This window comes from Artemia sp. Qi Xiang Cuo, chromosome 6, assembly GCF_049724085.1.
Source record: "Artemia sp. Qi Xiang Cuo chromosome 6, ASM4972408v1, whole genome shotgun sequence".
Lineage (NCBI taxonomy): Eukaryota > Metazoa > Arthropoda > Branchiopoda > Anostraca > Artemiidae > Artemia > Artemia sp. Qi Xiang Cuo.
The window spans coordinates 14,422,814-14,440,923 of NC_142799.1; the positions used below are offsets into that span (position 1 = coordinate 14,422,814).

An 18,110-nucleotide genomic window follows, 5' to 3' on the forward strand; every position below is an offset into this window, starting at 1 on the left:
TTGGAAAATCTTAGGTCCATTTCTTAGGTGCTTAAATCCAAATTAGGTCCAAATCTTAGGGGAACATTTGAATTACCAACCCGAGATGTTTCCACAAATGAAGCGTAGAGAAATATACAAGTGTTCGTGGTGGAGGCAGGTAGATAGTCTGCAAAAATGAAATTAATGTTTCCGGCACTTTTGCCATTGATTACATTGAGCTTTAAGCCAAGAACCTCCTTTAGATTATCATTGAGAATAAGCTTTTCACTAGCAATTGGCGAACTAATGTTTATTACTATTATTTAAATTTAAAAGAACACTCACCGGAAAATGATCTGACATATCAGACAAAATTACTGACGATTTTTCAGCATCAAATAAAACAGGAGAAAAAAATATATTATCTAATAATGTAGCTGTATTAGCTGTAACTCTTGTCGGCAGAGAAATACTTGGAAGAAAATTAGAACACAACATCATAGTTAAAAACTCCTTATTATTTCCAACATCGAGATTCAAAAGATCAAAATTAAAATCACCCGAAATAATAACCGGTTTTTTCAACGCTTCCAGATTTTTCAACAGCGGTTGAAAATAATAACCGGTATATATATATATATATATATATATATATATATATATATATATATATATATATATATATATATATATATATATATATATATATATATATATATATATATATATATATATATATATATATATATATATAATATGAAATAAATTTTGCAGGGCCCTTTCAACATATTAAGGAGCGACCCGGCTCAATAGTAACCGAAACTCTGAAAAAAAATTTTTATACCAATAGATATATCAAAAGAATTGGCTTATTATTTTGATTTCAAATATATATAAGTTTCATTAAATTTCAGCAGTTTAGGTTACTATTGAGCGGGGTTGCTCCTTAATATGTTGAAAGGGCCCTGCAAAAATGTTTTCATATTATATATACACACACACACATATATATATATATATATATATATATATATATATATATATATATATATATATATATATACAAAAATTTTTGGGGAAATTGACATCCTAAGATTTTCCTAAAAATCGATCTAAAAAAAATTTTTACGGATAGGTTGAGATATAAGCTAGATCTGTTTTGAATGAATATTTTTCGTATGAAATGGTGATCCCTTTAACAGCTCTTTCCCTATACTCCCAACATCAATCTGGCTCTTGTCCATGCCTTACGGCTGAACTAAAACCTTCAAATTCATTTTGGCTGATCGTTTGTGTCCAAGAGTTACTAACCGTAAAAATTCATATTTTGCTGTGTTATTTTTTTTTTTATTTTTTTTTACGGGTAGGCTGAGATATAAGCTAGTTTTGTTTTGAACGAATGTTTTTCGTATGAAATGGTGATCCCTCCAACAGCTCTTTCCTTATACTTCCAACATCAAACTTTCTGCAGAAAACCTTTACGTTGTTTACGTCTTTTAAATTGAAAACGTGAGGTGATTTTCAATATGTATGATTTGAGGCATGAAGTTGGCTCTTCGTTCCTCTAACCCCCATTATCCCAACTGTTTTTTTATGAGAAATATTCGCGTGTTGAATCTTATTTTAACTAGACTCGCGAAAGGGTTTTCAGTTTATTTGGTTAGAGACCCAAAGTGGATCAGTGGCCTTTCTTGCATAACGTGCTTAGTGAGATATACGCCACTTCAAGTTAATATTAACACCCAATGAAGAGGTGCTCGAAGGATCAGTGGATTTCTTGGATGGAAATTCCCAGGAATGGAGATGATGCCCTGACATAGATTTTTACCTGTGACGGGTTTAGAGCCAAGCATTTTCATGTCACCTCCTACCTATGTATTGGTGGACTAAGACTGGTAGAAGCAGGGGCACAATGGGCACTGGTAGCATTATTAGTAAGAGAGCTCAATGCAGTGTAGATCTAAAATGTAGAATAGCCAAGGTACAGGTTTTTTTTTTCTTAGTTGGATGAATATAAGGATAATTTTTCGACCCTAGGGTAGGATTCTTAAAGCCACCAGTAATGAAGGTGTATTGCTCTGAGGTGTAGGTGTTCGGAAATATTTGTCAATATGTTTTAGAGAGGGAACGTCTAAGGACCGTTTTAGGTAGCAAATTGAACGAGCGCAAATCAAACACTGAACAAAAAGCTGTAACAGGGATGCATAATTAAGGGGTTACTGGAATTGGCCAATTCAGCAATGGAACTTGCGACTTTCAAGCAAATACGACTTAATTATTAGATACCGTATTTTGTTCAAGAAAATAGTATGATTGCAACGATTTTCTGTTCAACTACAAATGGGTTTCAGCTAAAACTGTAAAAATAAACTAAAAGTATAGCAAACATGTCAGAATTTATGCTTCCAGAACAGAAGATTTCTGAAAGAGCAAAATGTTTGTACACGTTAGATTGAAATTTTCTTCTGTTATTTGGTGTAACACGGCCAAGCGGGACACGACTAACGGAGAACCGATTTGTGCCTGACATCATCATTGGTACGTACGCCTAACAGCTTGGTTAGTTTTTTATCCTAGTAATTTGAATTCTCTTAAATCTCTTGCAATCTTAAAAATAATAGGCCTAAGATTGTATGTATTTCTAAGGTTGATTGAGGTCTTAACTACACTAAGCTCGATGCACGACCTGGATCAACAACAATATTTAAATTTTAATTATTTTTGTCTAGCATAATTGGCATCTAAGAGAAGCAGGCAATTACGATTCCATTACGATATTAATTTTTTCTTAGAAAATCGGTCTCTATTCAGTTAAAATTTAATTGAAACCATACAAGAATACAATTATATAATTACTTGATAAATTTAGCCTACCCTCCTCCCCCCCAGCTGTATAGAAACGAGCATACACAGCTGTTTCAGCCTCAGGTGGTTTGATGCTTTGCTGACTTGTCAATAGTAGCCTACTAGTTTGCAAAAAGTCAAACTTAAAAATTTGTAATGGTTGTAGTACCAAAATCGCCAAAAATAAAAATTTCTTAATGGTCGCTCACGTTCATAAAAGCATGAGGCCTGTTAATTTTCGCTTGAGATTATTTTCAGAAGAAAGGGACACTAAGTTTTTTGAGAAGATTCAATAGCAAGAAAAACCTGTCATTGAAAGTCCCTTTGATTGAAATGGTTTTGTCGGGAATAAGATGAGACATGTACCTTCTGTCCCCATTTCAGCACGGAAACACTTGGAGACAAAACTGTATGTACACGATTTACACACTGTTTGAAAGAAGGTTAAAAGAAAAAAATCAGAAGATTGTTGACTATTTTGTTCAGCCATTATGATTTGAGGGCAAACCCTTTCTCCTTCCAAGTGGACCGTGGGTTCCTCCTCCGCCATATTGCCACGATACCCGTTTCGAGAGGGAATTTTCTAAAAATTTGTTTAAAACTCAGCTTTTGGTGACTCCAGGCACAACCATGTAAATATCTCCCCCTTCACTCTTATTCTTAAGGTAAGGTAAGATATGTTTTCAAAAACTGTCTATCAAGAGTGAAGATGTGCCGAATTTGGATTACGGTGTAAACCAAAATAAGAAATAAATAAGACAAAAAAACAGCAATGGCAAAAAAAAAATAAAGTCTAAGAATAAAAAGAAGGTGAAACAATTGGCATCAAGGCAAAAATTCTTATAAAATATTTATATGAACATATATTCAAATATTCATTTAAAGACATGCTTTACTGTCTTCATCTATGAATTAGTTTCTTACGGACCTAATTTTCTTATTCTTTGTTCCAGATGGACTTGGCTATATTGAAGATGGTAGAGAGATATTTGATGATGATCTTGATGACGAAAGTATCGCCAAAGCAAAAGACAAAAAGCCAGTCAAGCGGTCTATTGGAAAGTCAGAGAAGGGAAACATCAAGAATATGCTCATGACAATGCCCAAAAAGAAGGAAGTATGTGACATTATTATTCTTTTTTCTTCTTTTTTTTTCTTGGCAAAACTGCTTTTATACCGACTTTCAATTACATGAGAGATGATACCCACTCTAATTGTAGATATGATTGAAAAGAGATCCAACTTCTACTTGAGTGCTAGGTTTTGCATATGTGACCTTTTTGTTTATTTATTGAGGAAAACCATCAAATCTTGACGGACCATAAAAAAACTAATATTAAATACAAATAAACTAAAAAACTAACATTAAATACAAATAAACTAGGTAAAAAGGAGAGAAAAACTAATATTAAATACAATTAAACTAGGAGAAGAGCAAAAAAGGGATAAAAAAAAATAGTAAGACCAAACAAAGACAAATAATTCAAAGGACTAGGACAGACAGGACCTTTTTATCTTGGTTTTGAAAAATTGCCCAATGATTTTAACCTATTTGGCTAACGACAGTAATACCTGGATAAGCAACTTTCAAATTTTGGAATAACTTGATAATTTCCGTACCCTGGAGGCACATGAACTTATTACGTAAAACAAAATAATAAAAATAATTGGATGCTATCCTGGTCAGTTCTAGTGAGGAGCTCCCTGAAGGGTAGATTGTTCAGTATATGAGAAAGTCCAAACTTAATACGTAGACTTGCTAGAAGCTGCATGTTGAATCGGAGTTTGGCATATACAATGGTGATGCAAAATGCTAAAATTGTATATTCTTATATATTCCGAAAAAGGCTTATGCCAGTTGTGCCTCTCACTCAGACTATCCGTCTTGGCCTTTTCTTCAATTAGTCTTCACGTAGCAAAACATTCTTTTTTTTTTCCTTTGTAAAGAAGCTTATCCAAATGTATGCAAGCATATATTATCAGAGGCAACGCTGTAGTGTTGCTATAGTAAAGGCCATACGGCTCCAATGTTTTATTATTTATCATTTTTTTTTTTTTTTCCAGAGGCACTTCATATGGAAGGGGTCGTCGTAGAAGCTTCAAAGGGGGCTCATTCGATTGAAAATTGAGAGTTCTAGTGCCCTTTTTAATAGTCGAAAATGATTGGAGGGCAACTAGCCCTCCAATCATTTTTGAGGAGGATACTCCCCCACAACCCTCAGGGCAAGGGTTTTAAGTTATGCCCTGGGGGCATATAAGATTTTTATAGAAGGTGTTGTCGTAAAAACTTCAAAACAGGCTCATTCGATTGGAAATTAAAGAGCTAGTACTCCTTTTAATAGTCGAAAGTGATTGGAGTGTAACTGGCCCCCTCCCCCCACGCTCATCATTTCCCCAAACGTATCCAATCAAAATTTTCAGATCGCCATTTTGTTCAGCGTAGTTGATTTCCAGAGAAAAAATATATTTTTGAGGAGGACACTCCGCCACAACCCTCAGGGCGAGGGTTTTAAGTTATGCGCTGGGGGCATATAAGGTTTTTATAGAGGGTGTTGTCGTAGAAACTTCAAAACAGGCTCATTTGATTGGAACTTCAAGGGCTAGTACTATTTTTAATAGTCGAAAATGATTGGAGGGCAACTAGCCCCCCCCACGCCCATCCGTCCCCCAAACACCACCACGCAAAATTTTCAGATAGCCATGTTGGTCAACGTTTTTGATTTCTAGATAGAAAATATATTTTTGAGGAGGATACTCCCCCACAACCCTCAGGGTTAGAGTTTTAAGTTATGGCCTGGGGGCATATAAGGTTTTTATAGAAGGCGTTGTCGTAGAAACTTCAAAACATGCTCAGTCGTTTGGAAATCAAAGGGCTAGTGCCCTTTTTAATAGTCGAAAGTGATTGTAGGGCAACTAGCCCTTCCCCCACGCCCATCATTTCCCAAAACACATCCAATCAAAATTTTGACATATCCATTTTGTTAAGTGCAGTTGATGTCTGGATAGAAAAAATGATTTTGAGGGGTACACTCACCCTCAACCTTCATAGCACGAGTTTTAAATTATGACCTGGGGGCAGATAAGGTCTTTGTAGAAGGAGTTATCGTAGAAACTTCAAAACAGGCACATTCAATTGGAAATTCAAAGGGCTAGTGCCCTTTTCAATAGTCGAATGTGATTGGTGGGCAACTCGCCCCCCCCCCCCCGCCCATCATTCCCCCAAACACATCCAATCAAAATTTTGAGATACCCATTTTGTTCAGCGTAGTTGATTTCCAGATAGAAAATATGTTTTTGAGGAGGACAATCCCCACAGCCCTCATGGCAAGGGTTTTGATTTATGCCCTGGGGGCATATAAGGTTTTTATAGAAGGCGGTGTCGTAGAAACTTCAAAAAAGGCTTATTCGATTGGAAATTCTGAGGGCTAGTGCCCTTTGTAATAGTCGAAAGGGATTTGAGGGCAACTAACCCCCCTCCTCACGCCCACCTTTTCCCCAAACACATCCAATCAAAATTTTAAGACAGCCATTTTATTAAACGTAGTTTTAAGTTCTGGAAATTAGGTCTTTGAGGATTACAACTCCCCCAAAGCCCTCAGGGCCATGGTTGTAATATAAGGATTCTCCGAATCCTTCATATTGTTTCTTTTGGAAGGGATGCTCGTATAAACTTTAGAGAGGGCTCATTTGATTTAAAATTGAAAGTTCTTGTTCACTTTTTAAGAGTAATAAAAGATTGGAGGACAACCAGCCCCTCTCCCTCCTCCATGCCCTAAACGCATCAGATAAAAAATTTTAGATAGAAATTTTGTTAAAATAGTTCAAAGTTCTGATAACAAAAAACTCCGGTGTCGACACAGCCCACCAGGGCCCAGGGGTAGGCGTTGTAAGTAATGTCCTGGGGCATAACTTATTAAGGTGGGTTTATAACTTATGGGAAGGGGTTTTGTATGGGAAGAACACATAGGAAATCTATTATAATTATCCAAGTATAAGGTTAAAATACATACTCTGTGATAGATGCGAAATTGCTTTGGCGCATAAAATCCTATTAAGGTCAATTCCAAACAGTCGTGATCCCTTTGTGTCAGCAAGTGGTCTAAACCCCCTTATTGGAACTATTTTTTGATCCATTCATTGTTGTCAATCGCTGTCCACAAGTTTTGCAATCTGTCCATGTCCATATATAAGTCTTTTATCAAAGAGGTAATCGTGTAGACTTTGAAAAAAGCCTCATTCGATTTAAATTCAAAGTTCTAGATCTGTTTTTTCAAGTCAAGAATAGTCGGACAGTAAGCACCCCCCCATGCCATAAGAACTTGAAACTTTTTGCAACCAAAAAGGAGCAAAAATTAAAATAAATATTAGAGTCAAACTCAAAACGAGCATAAATTAATGTGAGTAGGGTTCAAAACCCCTATGCTTTCTAAAAGCCAGAATATAATTTGTACTTCACTGAAAAAAAAAAAAATTCAAATGAGTTTACTGAAAAAAAATGTGCTTTGTCAATTTAATATACATATGCTGATATTTATTCCCTAAAATCTTAATTAATTTTTGATTTCTTAAAGTTACAAAAGTGAAAATATTTCAAAGAACTGTTTTCAGTAAAGCGCCAATGACGCAGTAGGTTTTAGGCTTCTGCAGTGAGACGGTACCCAAACTCTTGTTTGTAGTTATTTTTATTCGATTCAAACTTGATTTGCATATTTAAGTTTCACTCGTTTTAAAATTTATTTATTCATTTACATTAATATATATTGTATGTTTGTTCGCATTGATTGTTTATTTAATTTCTGTTCGTTTTAAGTTTCATTTATACTTTAATAGCAAAATACTTGTTTTCGTTTTAAGCTTGATTTTCATATTCAATCGAAACATTACTCGCTTTAAGATCTATTTATTCATTTATATTATTACTTGTTGTATGTTTTTTTTTCTATGATTGTTTGTTTAATTTATGTTAGTTTTGGGTTTCACTTATTCCTTAATAGTAATTTCTGGTCATGTTTAGTTTTAATTTTAAAATGTATTCTTATGTACTTATCTTAATTTTAAAATGGCCTTTACTTTTCTTTGAAAAACTTATTTTTTGGAAAGTTTTTTTTAATTAATAACAAAGAAACACAGAACACAACACCTTATTCACTAGACGGTGATTAAAATGTTATTAAGATTCACAATTCTTCTTATTTTTTTTTTCGTAGAAAGAAGCCAAACTTGATAACGATGATCTTCTCGATGAGTTTATGAAAGAATTAGAAGAAGATAATCACACGCCAAATAGATCACAAACATCAAACTATGCGTCCAGGTAAGATTGTTCTTTGGCTTATATACTAGTAGCGATGGGTTTGACCCTGGTCTGCTATGCGAAGTTTTACAACCCTGGCTGAAGAACTTCAATGTGGCAGCTGCGGCAGATTAATGAATTGAGACGCTTTTCAGGGGATAAATGTAACGTCGCTGGTCGTTTGTTATCTTATGAAGCAATGTATTTTATGCATAATTCCTATTTATTGTATAGACAAGCTACTCAACATGGGTGGTTGTTATTTAATTGCCAAGAATAGCAGTATATCTTCAATTGAATAACGACACGCAACAAATGATAGATGGGAGGAGATGAAATCAAATTTCTACAGATAGTACATATACAGGTTTTTTTAGGGGGGGGGGCTTTTGAAAACACCCGAAATGGGTGAATTATTAAAAAAAAAAAGCTTTTTTAACATCCTGAAATTACCAGATTGAGGGGAGATGGGTAATATGGGCACGAAGTGGAGGCTTCCTGGGTCAAATTGTTGTCCCAACAAGTTCTTTTTTACTTATGACGAATCAAAGTTAGTTTTTAACTTAGGGAAATTCTTTAATTTTTGTCTATTCTGTTTAAACAAATGGAGTATCAAGCGAAAAAAAAGTCTTTTTAAAAGGGTAGGTATGTGTCACTAAAACAAGCACAGGGAGAAAACATATAAACTAGTTTATTCAAGCATAAAATTAAAGTGTGCAAAGACGTAACTAAACCATCCCTATCTGTCATAGCTAAGAACTGATAAACACTTAGTCGGGCTTACTCAGGGTGGTTGGCATCCGGGGAGAATATTGACCTGAGGTCCTCACCCTCGAACTGAAAATTATATGTGAACTAGCAAATGAATAATACAATCATCTCTAAAAGAAACTTGGCTATAGCGCTCCTTAGACATGGCACCCGGTGCAACCTTTGAACGGTAGTAGACTTACTGTTATAATTTCAATATGGTCCTTTCATAAAGGCACTGTCTTAATCATTCTTGAGTTTGGACTTTGGAAGATATTTCAAAAACTATTACTTTGGTAAATGGACACCCGTGTTTATGTTTCTTCAACTAATATAAACTTTATAAACATACAAAGTGGTTAAAAATTTTGAGTGTCTCAAATATATTCTCCCTGGTAAATCCCTTACCTAAATATATAACTTATGTCGAAAAAAGAAGAAAAAGAAATAATAAGCACTGTCTTCAATTAACAATGGGCTAGGCACTATGGGCTAAACAATGACCCGCTGGGCTAACAATGACCCACTGCTGGGGTGCTTTCTGTATTGAAGTTAAGTTAGCCCTTAGTTTTACTGTTTATCCTATCTTAAACTCGCATATGTTCTATTCTTGTTTAGGAATCTACAGCAGGCTTCTGTAGTCTTCCATGTTAACTGGTTGCTTCATCTCCCGGACTAGACAGGGTGTATTGCACAACTACATGCACAGGGGGAGAGATAACATTTTCAAGCCAGTCAAACCTGCACACATGTGGGAGGGGAGCGCAGGGGTTCCAGGAAACTGCACCCTCTCCTATGAGATTGGATCGAAACAAACTCCATGGAAAAATTGCAATATGGTAGCCTAGAAATTACCTCACCCCCCCCCCCCCCAGTTAAAACCCGTCTCTCCTTACAAAAAGTGGTCTTATTTTTCCTCATAAACGACGAACAGTCGGACTTCTGTATAGCTATGCGAGTTGGCGTGCAAGGACTCAGGCAGTTTCTTTCTTGAAAAGTTTTCAATTTCTGTTGAACTTTTAGATTATTAAAATGAACTAGTGCTTTTGATTTGCTTAAGCTTGACTCTTCCAAACACCATCCATTCAAAAAAATAAAAAAAACTCCATGACAATTTAGCGTTTTTACATCAAGAATTTAGTGATTTTTTCTTTTTCACTTGGAAAGGAAAAAGTCTTCCTGTAGCTGTCTGAGAATTTTTTTTTTTTTTCAAATTTGTATCCAGCAATAATTGTACCAAAGCCTTACAAAAAAATTAGTTAGGTCTGTCGGCGGTACCCTTGGAAACCATCTGTTAAACTTGTATATTGTCTGATAGTGCGACTCGGTTGTTAATTTCTGAGCTACTACTGCATTTTGATCAGTTTACATATTTATCAAATAGAAAAAAACACATGAAATAGTTGTAGTTGTTATTAGAAACATTACTTATAAGAAAAAGGTTGCTTCTGCTTGCTATATCTTACGACATAACGTCCATAATTAACACATAAAAAAACCATTGGTTGATATGGCCTCTTGGACATGTTCTTATCCGAGGGTCATCTGGCCAGAAAAATACCCTATTCCTAAAATAGTTATACTTAATAGGCCGTAAGGTGATAAGAAATAGCTAAGCGCTCCAGATAAGGGTGTACAATGATTGCACATTTCCCGAGTATTCAAGTATTTGTAAATATGTTTTAATGCAAAATATAATGATTTGAAATGTTTTGGGATCTTCTGTCCGAGGTAAAAGCTTTGGACAGGAGGAGATGGTAAAGGAACGTTTACTTATGTCCTCGCTTCAAGTGGCCCAATGACACAACGTATCTATAGCAGCACTTATTTTTGCTATATACATGTCAATGACTTCGAGAAGCTTCTTTTTCTTTTCAAGGAACTCCTTTTAATGCACAACGTTTATACGTTGTCAACGTTGATAGTACCAAGGGTAGTGAAAGCGAAATCTGATTGTTGGGATTGGTTAAGTGGAAAATTTCGCATACATATATATTTTAAAAAGTCTGGAAATCAGTTTTACTGAAAAGGACTCCGAATGCGGCCATGAAGTTTCTGGAAAATCGGGTTCTATTTAAAAAAAAAATAAAAAAAATTAGCGAAAAGGAGTTAAATATAGCACCAAACAGCTCAAGAAGGTGTAGCTGTCTTTAAGAACCAACTGATTGTTGTTGTTTGAATTTTTACGGACGAAAAGTGTAGTCCAATTTTTATAATTAATTTGGATGATCTATTTTTATAGTTCAATGTGTCAATACTGACGAAATATCATACTGCCCTATAGCCTCTTAATTTTGGAACAACCAAAAGAAAAACCTTATGAAATCGTTGTTTTCAGGTAGGACTAGGAGGTTGGTTTAGTGGGAAAATGATTGTATTTTGATGTCCTGGGCAGGGGCGTCGTTTGGGGGGGGGGGGGGGCAGTTGCCCCCCCCAATAATATGGTGAAAAAAAATTATACATCCCATGCCCTTTGACTATCCAGATATGGACCCCCTTCCTCTCCCCCCTCAATAAAAATGTTGGAGATTCGCCACTGGTCCTGGGTAATTTAAAGGCTAATTTTGAAAAAAGCTTCAATATTTGTCGAATCCTGTAAAACATATTATGAAATCTTCAGTTAGGGAACATTAGCCGCGCATTAAAAGGATACGTATGATTTTTGTTTGTATGTGTGTCTACCCATCAATTGACTGCTGTGGTGACTTACTAATTTGAAATTTTGCTGGACTCAATGGTTTCTTGACTGTGATATGCTTTAGTAATTTTGTAAATTATCAAACTGACAAAGGGTAAGCATAATAAAAGGGATTGCGACGGACAAATTAAACTAGATTTTGTAATAAATTCTGCTTGGGATAATCCGGAAATCTTAGTAAAAAAAACAACTTAAATCCTGTCAAAGCTGGAATAAAGGCTAAAATACGTTTGTAATAAAACTGATGCGTATGAGTTTTTTGGATGCTGATTATCTGCGAGTTATTCAAACTTGCACAAGAAAGAACAAGAAACGCAACTGACTAATATTTGAGGTGAACTATAAATATATCTTGGGTTATTCTCATACAAATGTTGATAAACTTTATATTAAAAGCAAGGTCTTATCCAGGGAGGGAGTGCCGGATTTGATCCCCCCCCCAAAAAAAAAATGTCCGACTCGTAAAAACGTAAGAAAAACGTGTACAAACAAATTGTGGATGTGTTTTAAGTTCTTTTTTATAACTCTCCCCCCCCCCCACCAGAACAAATATCTTGAATATGCCTTTGATTAAGAGTACGAAGTGATTTTGATTTCGCATGGGCAGATTTGATGTGCTCCATCTTACTGTCTTACCATTGTTCATTTGGGCTCAAACCATCTGATGGGAATTGTCCATAAGGTGTATTCTTCCTAAACAGGAAAAAATGCATAGTGGTTTCTTACTGTGGTGTTTCTAAGTATATAGAATTCAAAAGTATTCGATCTATACCCATCATATCCCAGTGTTCGCGTTATTTTATAATTGTGTTTGTTTGTATTGTATTTTTTCCTAAAATGTCCATGTAGCTCTAAAATTTGAAAATATTTTATTATTTAAAATGTATACGTTGCCATTGTAATAACAAAATATTATTTATTTTTCAGGCCTTCCCTGAATGGAAACAGACCAACAGTGCAGCTGTATCGTCCGAAAGCTATTACTCCTGTTGTAGCTGTGAGTCAAAGTGTATATGAAACTGATAGGAGAAGAAACTCAAGTTTATCTCTAAGAGAAAAAAAAATTCCAAATGCCATCTAACATTATTCAGCAGAATCATGCAATTGACTATAAAATCCGAAATAAAACATAAGCTATGTATGTGTACTTTTTACTTTTGATTTACACTGGGCCGAAGATAAAAAGAACTACTTCTGCCAAATGGGCACAATCAGTACGGAACTCCAAAGAGGAATGAAATTGGAGTTTACATAGAATAACAAATATATTTTAATATAGTAAATATAATTTATCGCGGCTCTTAACTACATAAAGAACATATACAGCAAAGACGGATTAAATCAAAATCGCTGAAAATCTATTGCATTTTGGTCACTACCCAGCTGAGTGGGTGATTAACACGTAGTGCCGAATAAACTTACTCCTTAAGCTTGGAGCTGTGCCTGGCTAGATAATATGAGTTTTCAGGAGCACCAAAACCCTCATTATTATTCCATATTTATATTATTCATTATTTTTCTATTCATATTCATTTTTCTATTATTAAATAATTCTATTTTAATATAATTCCACTCGTCCTAGCAGAGTGGTTAGCATGCTAGACTAGAAATTATTTGTCCGTGAGAACAGAGGTTCAAGTCCTGGTGTCACTGTTTTTTTTATTTTGGAATGGGGTTGAGTGACATGACTCTGTAAGCTTAGCCAGAGTGGAACCAGCTCTAAATGGGTACCTGAAGAAATCTGGGAGAGGTAAGCAGGATGGGTGTGCAAAAGCACAGGATGACTGGTCCTCTCCCCCCCCCCCATTGAACTTCCCGACTGAAGGGCCATGAACCTTCAGTCGCCGGTAGGGACTGTAAAGTCCAATGCTTTATTCTTTACCTTTATTATTTTATTGCTGTAGCTTCGAGGCAGGCGCAACAAATACTAAATCAAATTAAATGTAGATTTATATTAAATTTAACAAATATTAAAAATAGATAAATAAAGATGGAATATAAATATTGAATATAGCTAATAAAATGCATATATAAATTTTTTTGTTTTTTTCCCAGGGGTGATCGTATCGACCCAGTAGTCCTAGAATATCTTGAGAAGGCTCATTCGAACGGAAATTAAAAGTTTTAGTGGCTTTTTAAGTGACCAAAAAGATTGGAGGGCAAATAGGCTCCCCTCCCCTGCACCTTTTTCCTCAAAATCGTCTGATTTTCTAATTCTGCTGGGTAACAGTCTACTGTCACTATCACAATGCACTGACATCTAGTAGTTTTCAATTCATATTAAAACCCTTGAGTCTCCTCTCTTATCAGGTTTTGATTTAATGCGTAATTTTTTAGTTGTAGTAAGCATAATAGTAGCTTTTATTGTATAAAAAAAAGAACAAAATAAGTCAGTTATGTGTGGTGGTATGATCTCCCCAAGTTTTTATTTTGTTTTTCAAAATCCCAGCTTTGAATAAGAAAAGAAAAAAGCATAATTCATCTGAATCACTTGGTAATAATAGTTTAGTTGCTAGGGGGAAAAATAGCGGAAATATTTGCTTAGCATGTAGGGAAGCTGCATTTTTTTTCTTTTTTTGGCATCGGAAAACTACTTTTTTAGATCATTTACTGAGAAACAATTTTGCAATTTTTTTTACTTGTAATTGTATTCTATAATTCTTAACTAATTAAATTAATTAAAGGTATTTCTTCATCAAAATTATTCTTCAGTCCACTTTTTTTTTCTTGTAATCTAGAATTTTCTCTTTCTGGGTAAATAGCTAGCAGGTTTCAATGTTTGTTTTTTTCTCATTCTTTTTCTGTATTAAATTCAACTATTCTTATTATTTTATACATGTGTTGTACTTTTATGTATTAATGGATTATTTTTTGTTACTTTTTGGTTTTGTATAACCCGTGGCAATTAAGTTAAAACTGACATTATTGCCAAATTCATATTTTCAGGTTTTGAAAATGCTAAATGTTACTCTAAAGAATGGAAATATTACCGGGTGCAGATCTTACTATTGAATTTTACTACTTAGCTTTGAGCTTAATCATCTTTGTCTATTAATTACTGTGAGGATTAGTTAGTTTTTTTCTCTTCATTTTCTTTGGGTTTTCGTACAAACTATAATAATTAATGTCTGATGGTGATTTTTTTTTCCTTTTAGAGGAATGGGCACAGACCAAAATTGGGGGCAGAAACTTCTGAAGCTAGTGTTGATTCTGAGTTATCTCGAATGGACTCAGGTATTGATGTTACACATAGTACAGAGGTTGAGACACCAGCGACCCAGTTAATTAAAGAAGATACTATGGACGTTGAAAGTGCGTTTGATGATGATGTAAGTTCTTGATTATTCAAATAAATTATTAATAGGAAACCCAGAGGGCTATCCACAAATTCTAAAGAATCTCAGAGTCTGTTGAAAGGCAAATAAAACTCGATAAAAATGTATGGAGCGATTCGTGGGGCCAGTGATGGTCATGGATGTTTATAATGATTGCAAATAGTGCATTAGAAATATAGAATTATGGTGACTAAAGAATACAGCTGACGAAAATTTAGCCGAGGATTACTAAATTGGTAGTAGTACACCAAGTTCATCGTTCTTGATAAGAGGATTTCGAATTTTCAAAATATTTTTGTACTGCTTTTCTATTCTGAGGTTCAAAGAATTGTTTCACACTTTCAAACACCAATGTTTCCAATTCACACATTTCTTTACTATATTTTACAAAAATGTAGAAGTATTAATGTATATATCTTTCATTAATTGCTATTAAAATTTGAAAAGAATTAATTTTCGGGGAACGATGATAATTTTTTTATTGAAAGAGGACGGTAGACAAAATAAGGGTAACATCGCAGTCTATGCTGTCTTCTAACGGAACACTATAATAATAACAGAGCAGTGCTGCTCGATGCGTAATCATCATTTCCAAATATTATAGTTGCTATCGGGACAACATGTTTTTTTGTCATAGCGTCCATCCAGGGCCGTACACACAGTGAAGCGAAAGTCTTAGGGATTAGATCATTGATTGGGGAATATCTAAATATGTATACAGCCCTCTTTGGGTAACAGCGCTTGTGTATACGGAAACTCCATTTGTACTTATTAACTTGGCTATGTTTAAACTAATGAGGTAAGTCAAATGGTTCATAAATGAATAGTAAACCTTTGATGGAAATAAAACATGACAAACAAACATGACTAAAGTGTGTATCTGATAAATTTGTTTGAGTTTCTAAAGGGAAAGTTCAATATGATGACTATAACTATAAGATACAGAGACGTTAGAATGTTAGGAATTCCGAGTTTCGTTTTTCTATTAACTCAATGTCCAAGATCAATGAGTATCAAGATACGCCATAAACATGAGTCTGAGGTTCCTAGGCTATTGGAAAGCAAAGATATGTGCTTTTGATTTCGGATGGCTCTATTTCTCATACTAAGCATTTTTTTTTCAATTTGTAATTGGATTGCGATTTTTTTTTTTTTGCTTTTATTTACGACCTAATTTGAAATTTGGCTTTTAATTTATGATCTTATAATCTGGTAGTTGGTGGGGCTCTCGGATCAACGAATTTGCTACCGATTGTTGAATTATATCCATCCATCCACCAATCAAATAGGCACTTTGACTTTTTCTAACGAGATTACCTTGCCGCCTTCTTTAGATATTCCAGCGTTATCGTATGTTCTATTTTCGGTCCACATCTTATGCCAACCTTCTATAAATACCCACTTCCCTCTTGTCCCTCATTGACCTGTCCTTCTCTCCTGTTAAGACAAGAAAAAAAAATCGCTAATACCCCAGTTAACACTTTAGACCAAACACAGTAACTTCAGTTTCATGAGCATTGCATTTCTTGAAAAAATCTAATTTGTATGGAAATGAAAAGTAAACTATCTAAGACGTTGTTCCTCTGTCGATCGTGAAAAAAGCTCTTTCTTGGATAAATCGAAACGATAGTGTCAAAGAATAAAATTCTATTGATCAAGAATTGAAAGAACGTCGATTCTGCTTTTTGAAGTCCAGTGGGGACCTGCTGCTGTGTTAGCTCAGGTAGCTCGGTATGGCGATAGGCTCAGTAGAAAGAGAGAGAGAAAGGTTTATTTACGCGAAGAATCATAGCTCAGTGGCTAAATCTATGTTGTATTACATATCATATATATATTGTATTACAAAACATGTCGTTATGCAACAGTGACTGTGCAAACTCAGCCGCCTTGAGTCTGGGGAGTTAATGGGGGAACTAATTCCCATGTAACATCTGTATTTCAGAGGCCAGATGAGGCGGGAAAAGCCTGGTTCTTCTGTAAGATAAGAAAAAAAACAAGTTTTTTTAACTGAAAGTAAGGAGCAACATTAAAACTTAAAACGAACAGAAATTATTACGTACATAAGGAGGGCTGCCCCCTCCTCAAAACCTCGCTCTTCACTTTACAGTTCAAATTTTGTTCCAATTCTTTAAGAATGGCCCCTGAATCACAAAGGCCGTTTAATTAGAATAAATAGCTCTTTTGAAAGTACTAAAAAAACTTTAGCGTAAAGAGGGAGGTATTGACGAGGGAGTGAACCCACTCATATACGTAATAATTTATGTTTGTTTTAAGTTTTAATGTTGCTCTTTACTTTAAGTTGAAAAACTTGTTTTTTTAATCTAATTTCTGATCGTTTTTTAAATAATGCTTATAAATTTGGTCCCTCTCCTTCATGGAAAATTCCCTTCCCCCATTAAAATTCCTCCATGGAACGATCCTCCCACGTAACCCCCTCTCCCCTCCCACCAGGAAAATCCCCCCCCCTAGAAACTTCTGTATACTTTTCAATAACCAATACTATATATAAATAATGGGCAAAGTTCATAATTTTCAGCCCTTCCCCCGGGGACTGTGGGGGATTAAGTCATCTTTAAAGACATCGTTATTAGGTTTTCTGACTATGCTGAACAAAATGACTATTTTAAAATTTTGATCGGTTGACTTTGTGAAAAAAGAGCGCTGGAGGGGGCCTAGTTGCCCTCCAATTTTTTGGTTACTTAAAAAGGGCGCTAGAACTTTTAATTTCCGTTTGAATGAGCCCTCTTGCGATATTCTAATACCACTGTGTCGATACAATCACCCCTGAAAAAAAAACAACAAACAAATAAAAACGCATCCGTGATCTTTCTTCTGGCAAAACTAAATACAAAATTCGACATTTTTGCAGATAGGAGCTTCAAACCTCTACAGTAGGGTTTTCTGATACGCTGAATCTGATATTGTGACTTTCATTAAGATTGTATCAGTTTTAGGGGGTGTTTCCTGCTTTTTTCGAAAATAAGGCAAATTTTCTCAGGCTTATAAATTTTGATGTGGTAAGACTAAACTTGATGAAACTTATATATTTGAAATCAGCATAAAAATCAAAATCTTTTTATGCATCTATTGGTATCAAAATTCCGTTTCTTAGAGTTTCTGTTACCATTGAGCCGGGTCGCTCTTTACTTACAGTTCGTTAGCACAAACTGTTTTTTCAAGAAGATTATACGATGATCTAGAAAAGGGCACGAAATAATTCTAGTATTAA

The 18,110-nt window shown here is 34.9% G+C and overlaps 1 protein-coding gene across 1 annotated transcript in view; it reads left to right on the top strand.

Annotated features, from left to right (window-relative positions):
- Positions 1-18,110, top strand: part of PolA1 (DNA polymerase alpha catalytic subunit) — a 104,897-nt gene that overhangs the window by 23,206 nt on the left and 63,581 nt on the right. Inside the window, exons 3-6 of the mRNA XM_089090503.1 lie at positions 3,759-3,922; positions 8,013-8,119; positions 12,474-12,543; positions 14,702-14,875. Coding sequence (XP_088946629.1) covers positions 3,759-3,922; positions 8,013-8,119; positions 12,474-12,543; positions 14,702-14,875 — 515 coding nt within the window. The remainder of the gene's footprint in view (positions 1-3,758; positions 3,923-8,012; positions 8,120-12,473; positions 12,544-14,701; positions 14,876-18,110) is intronic.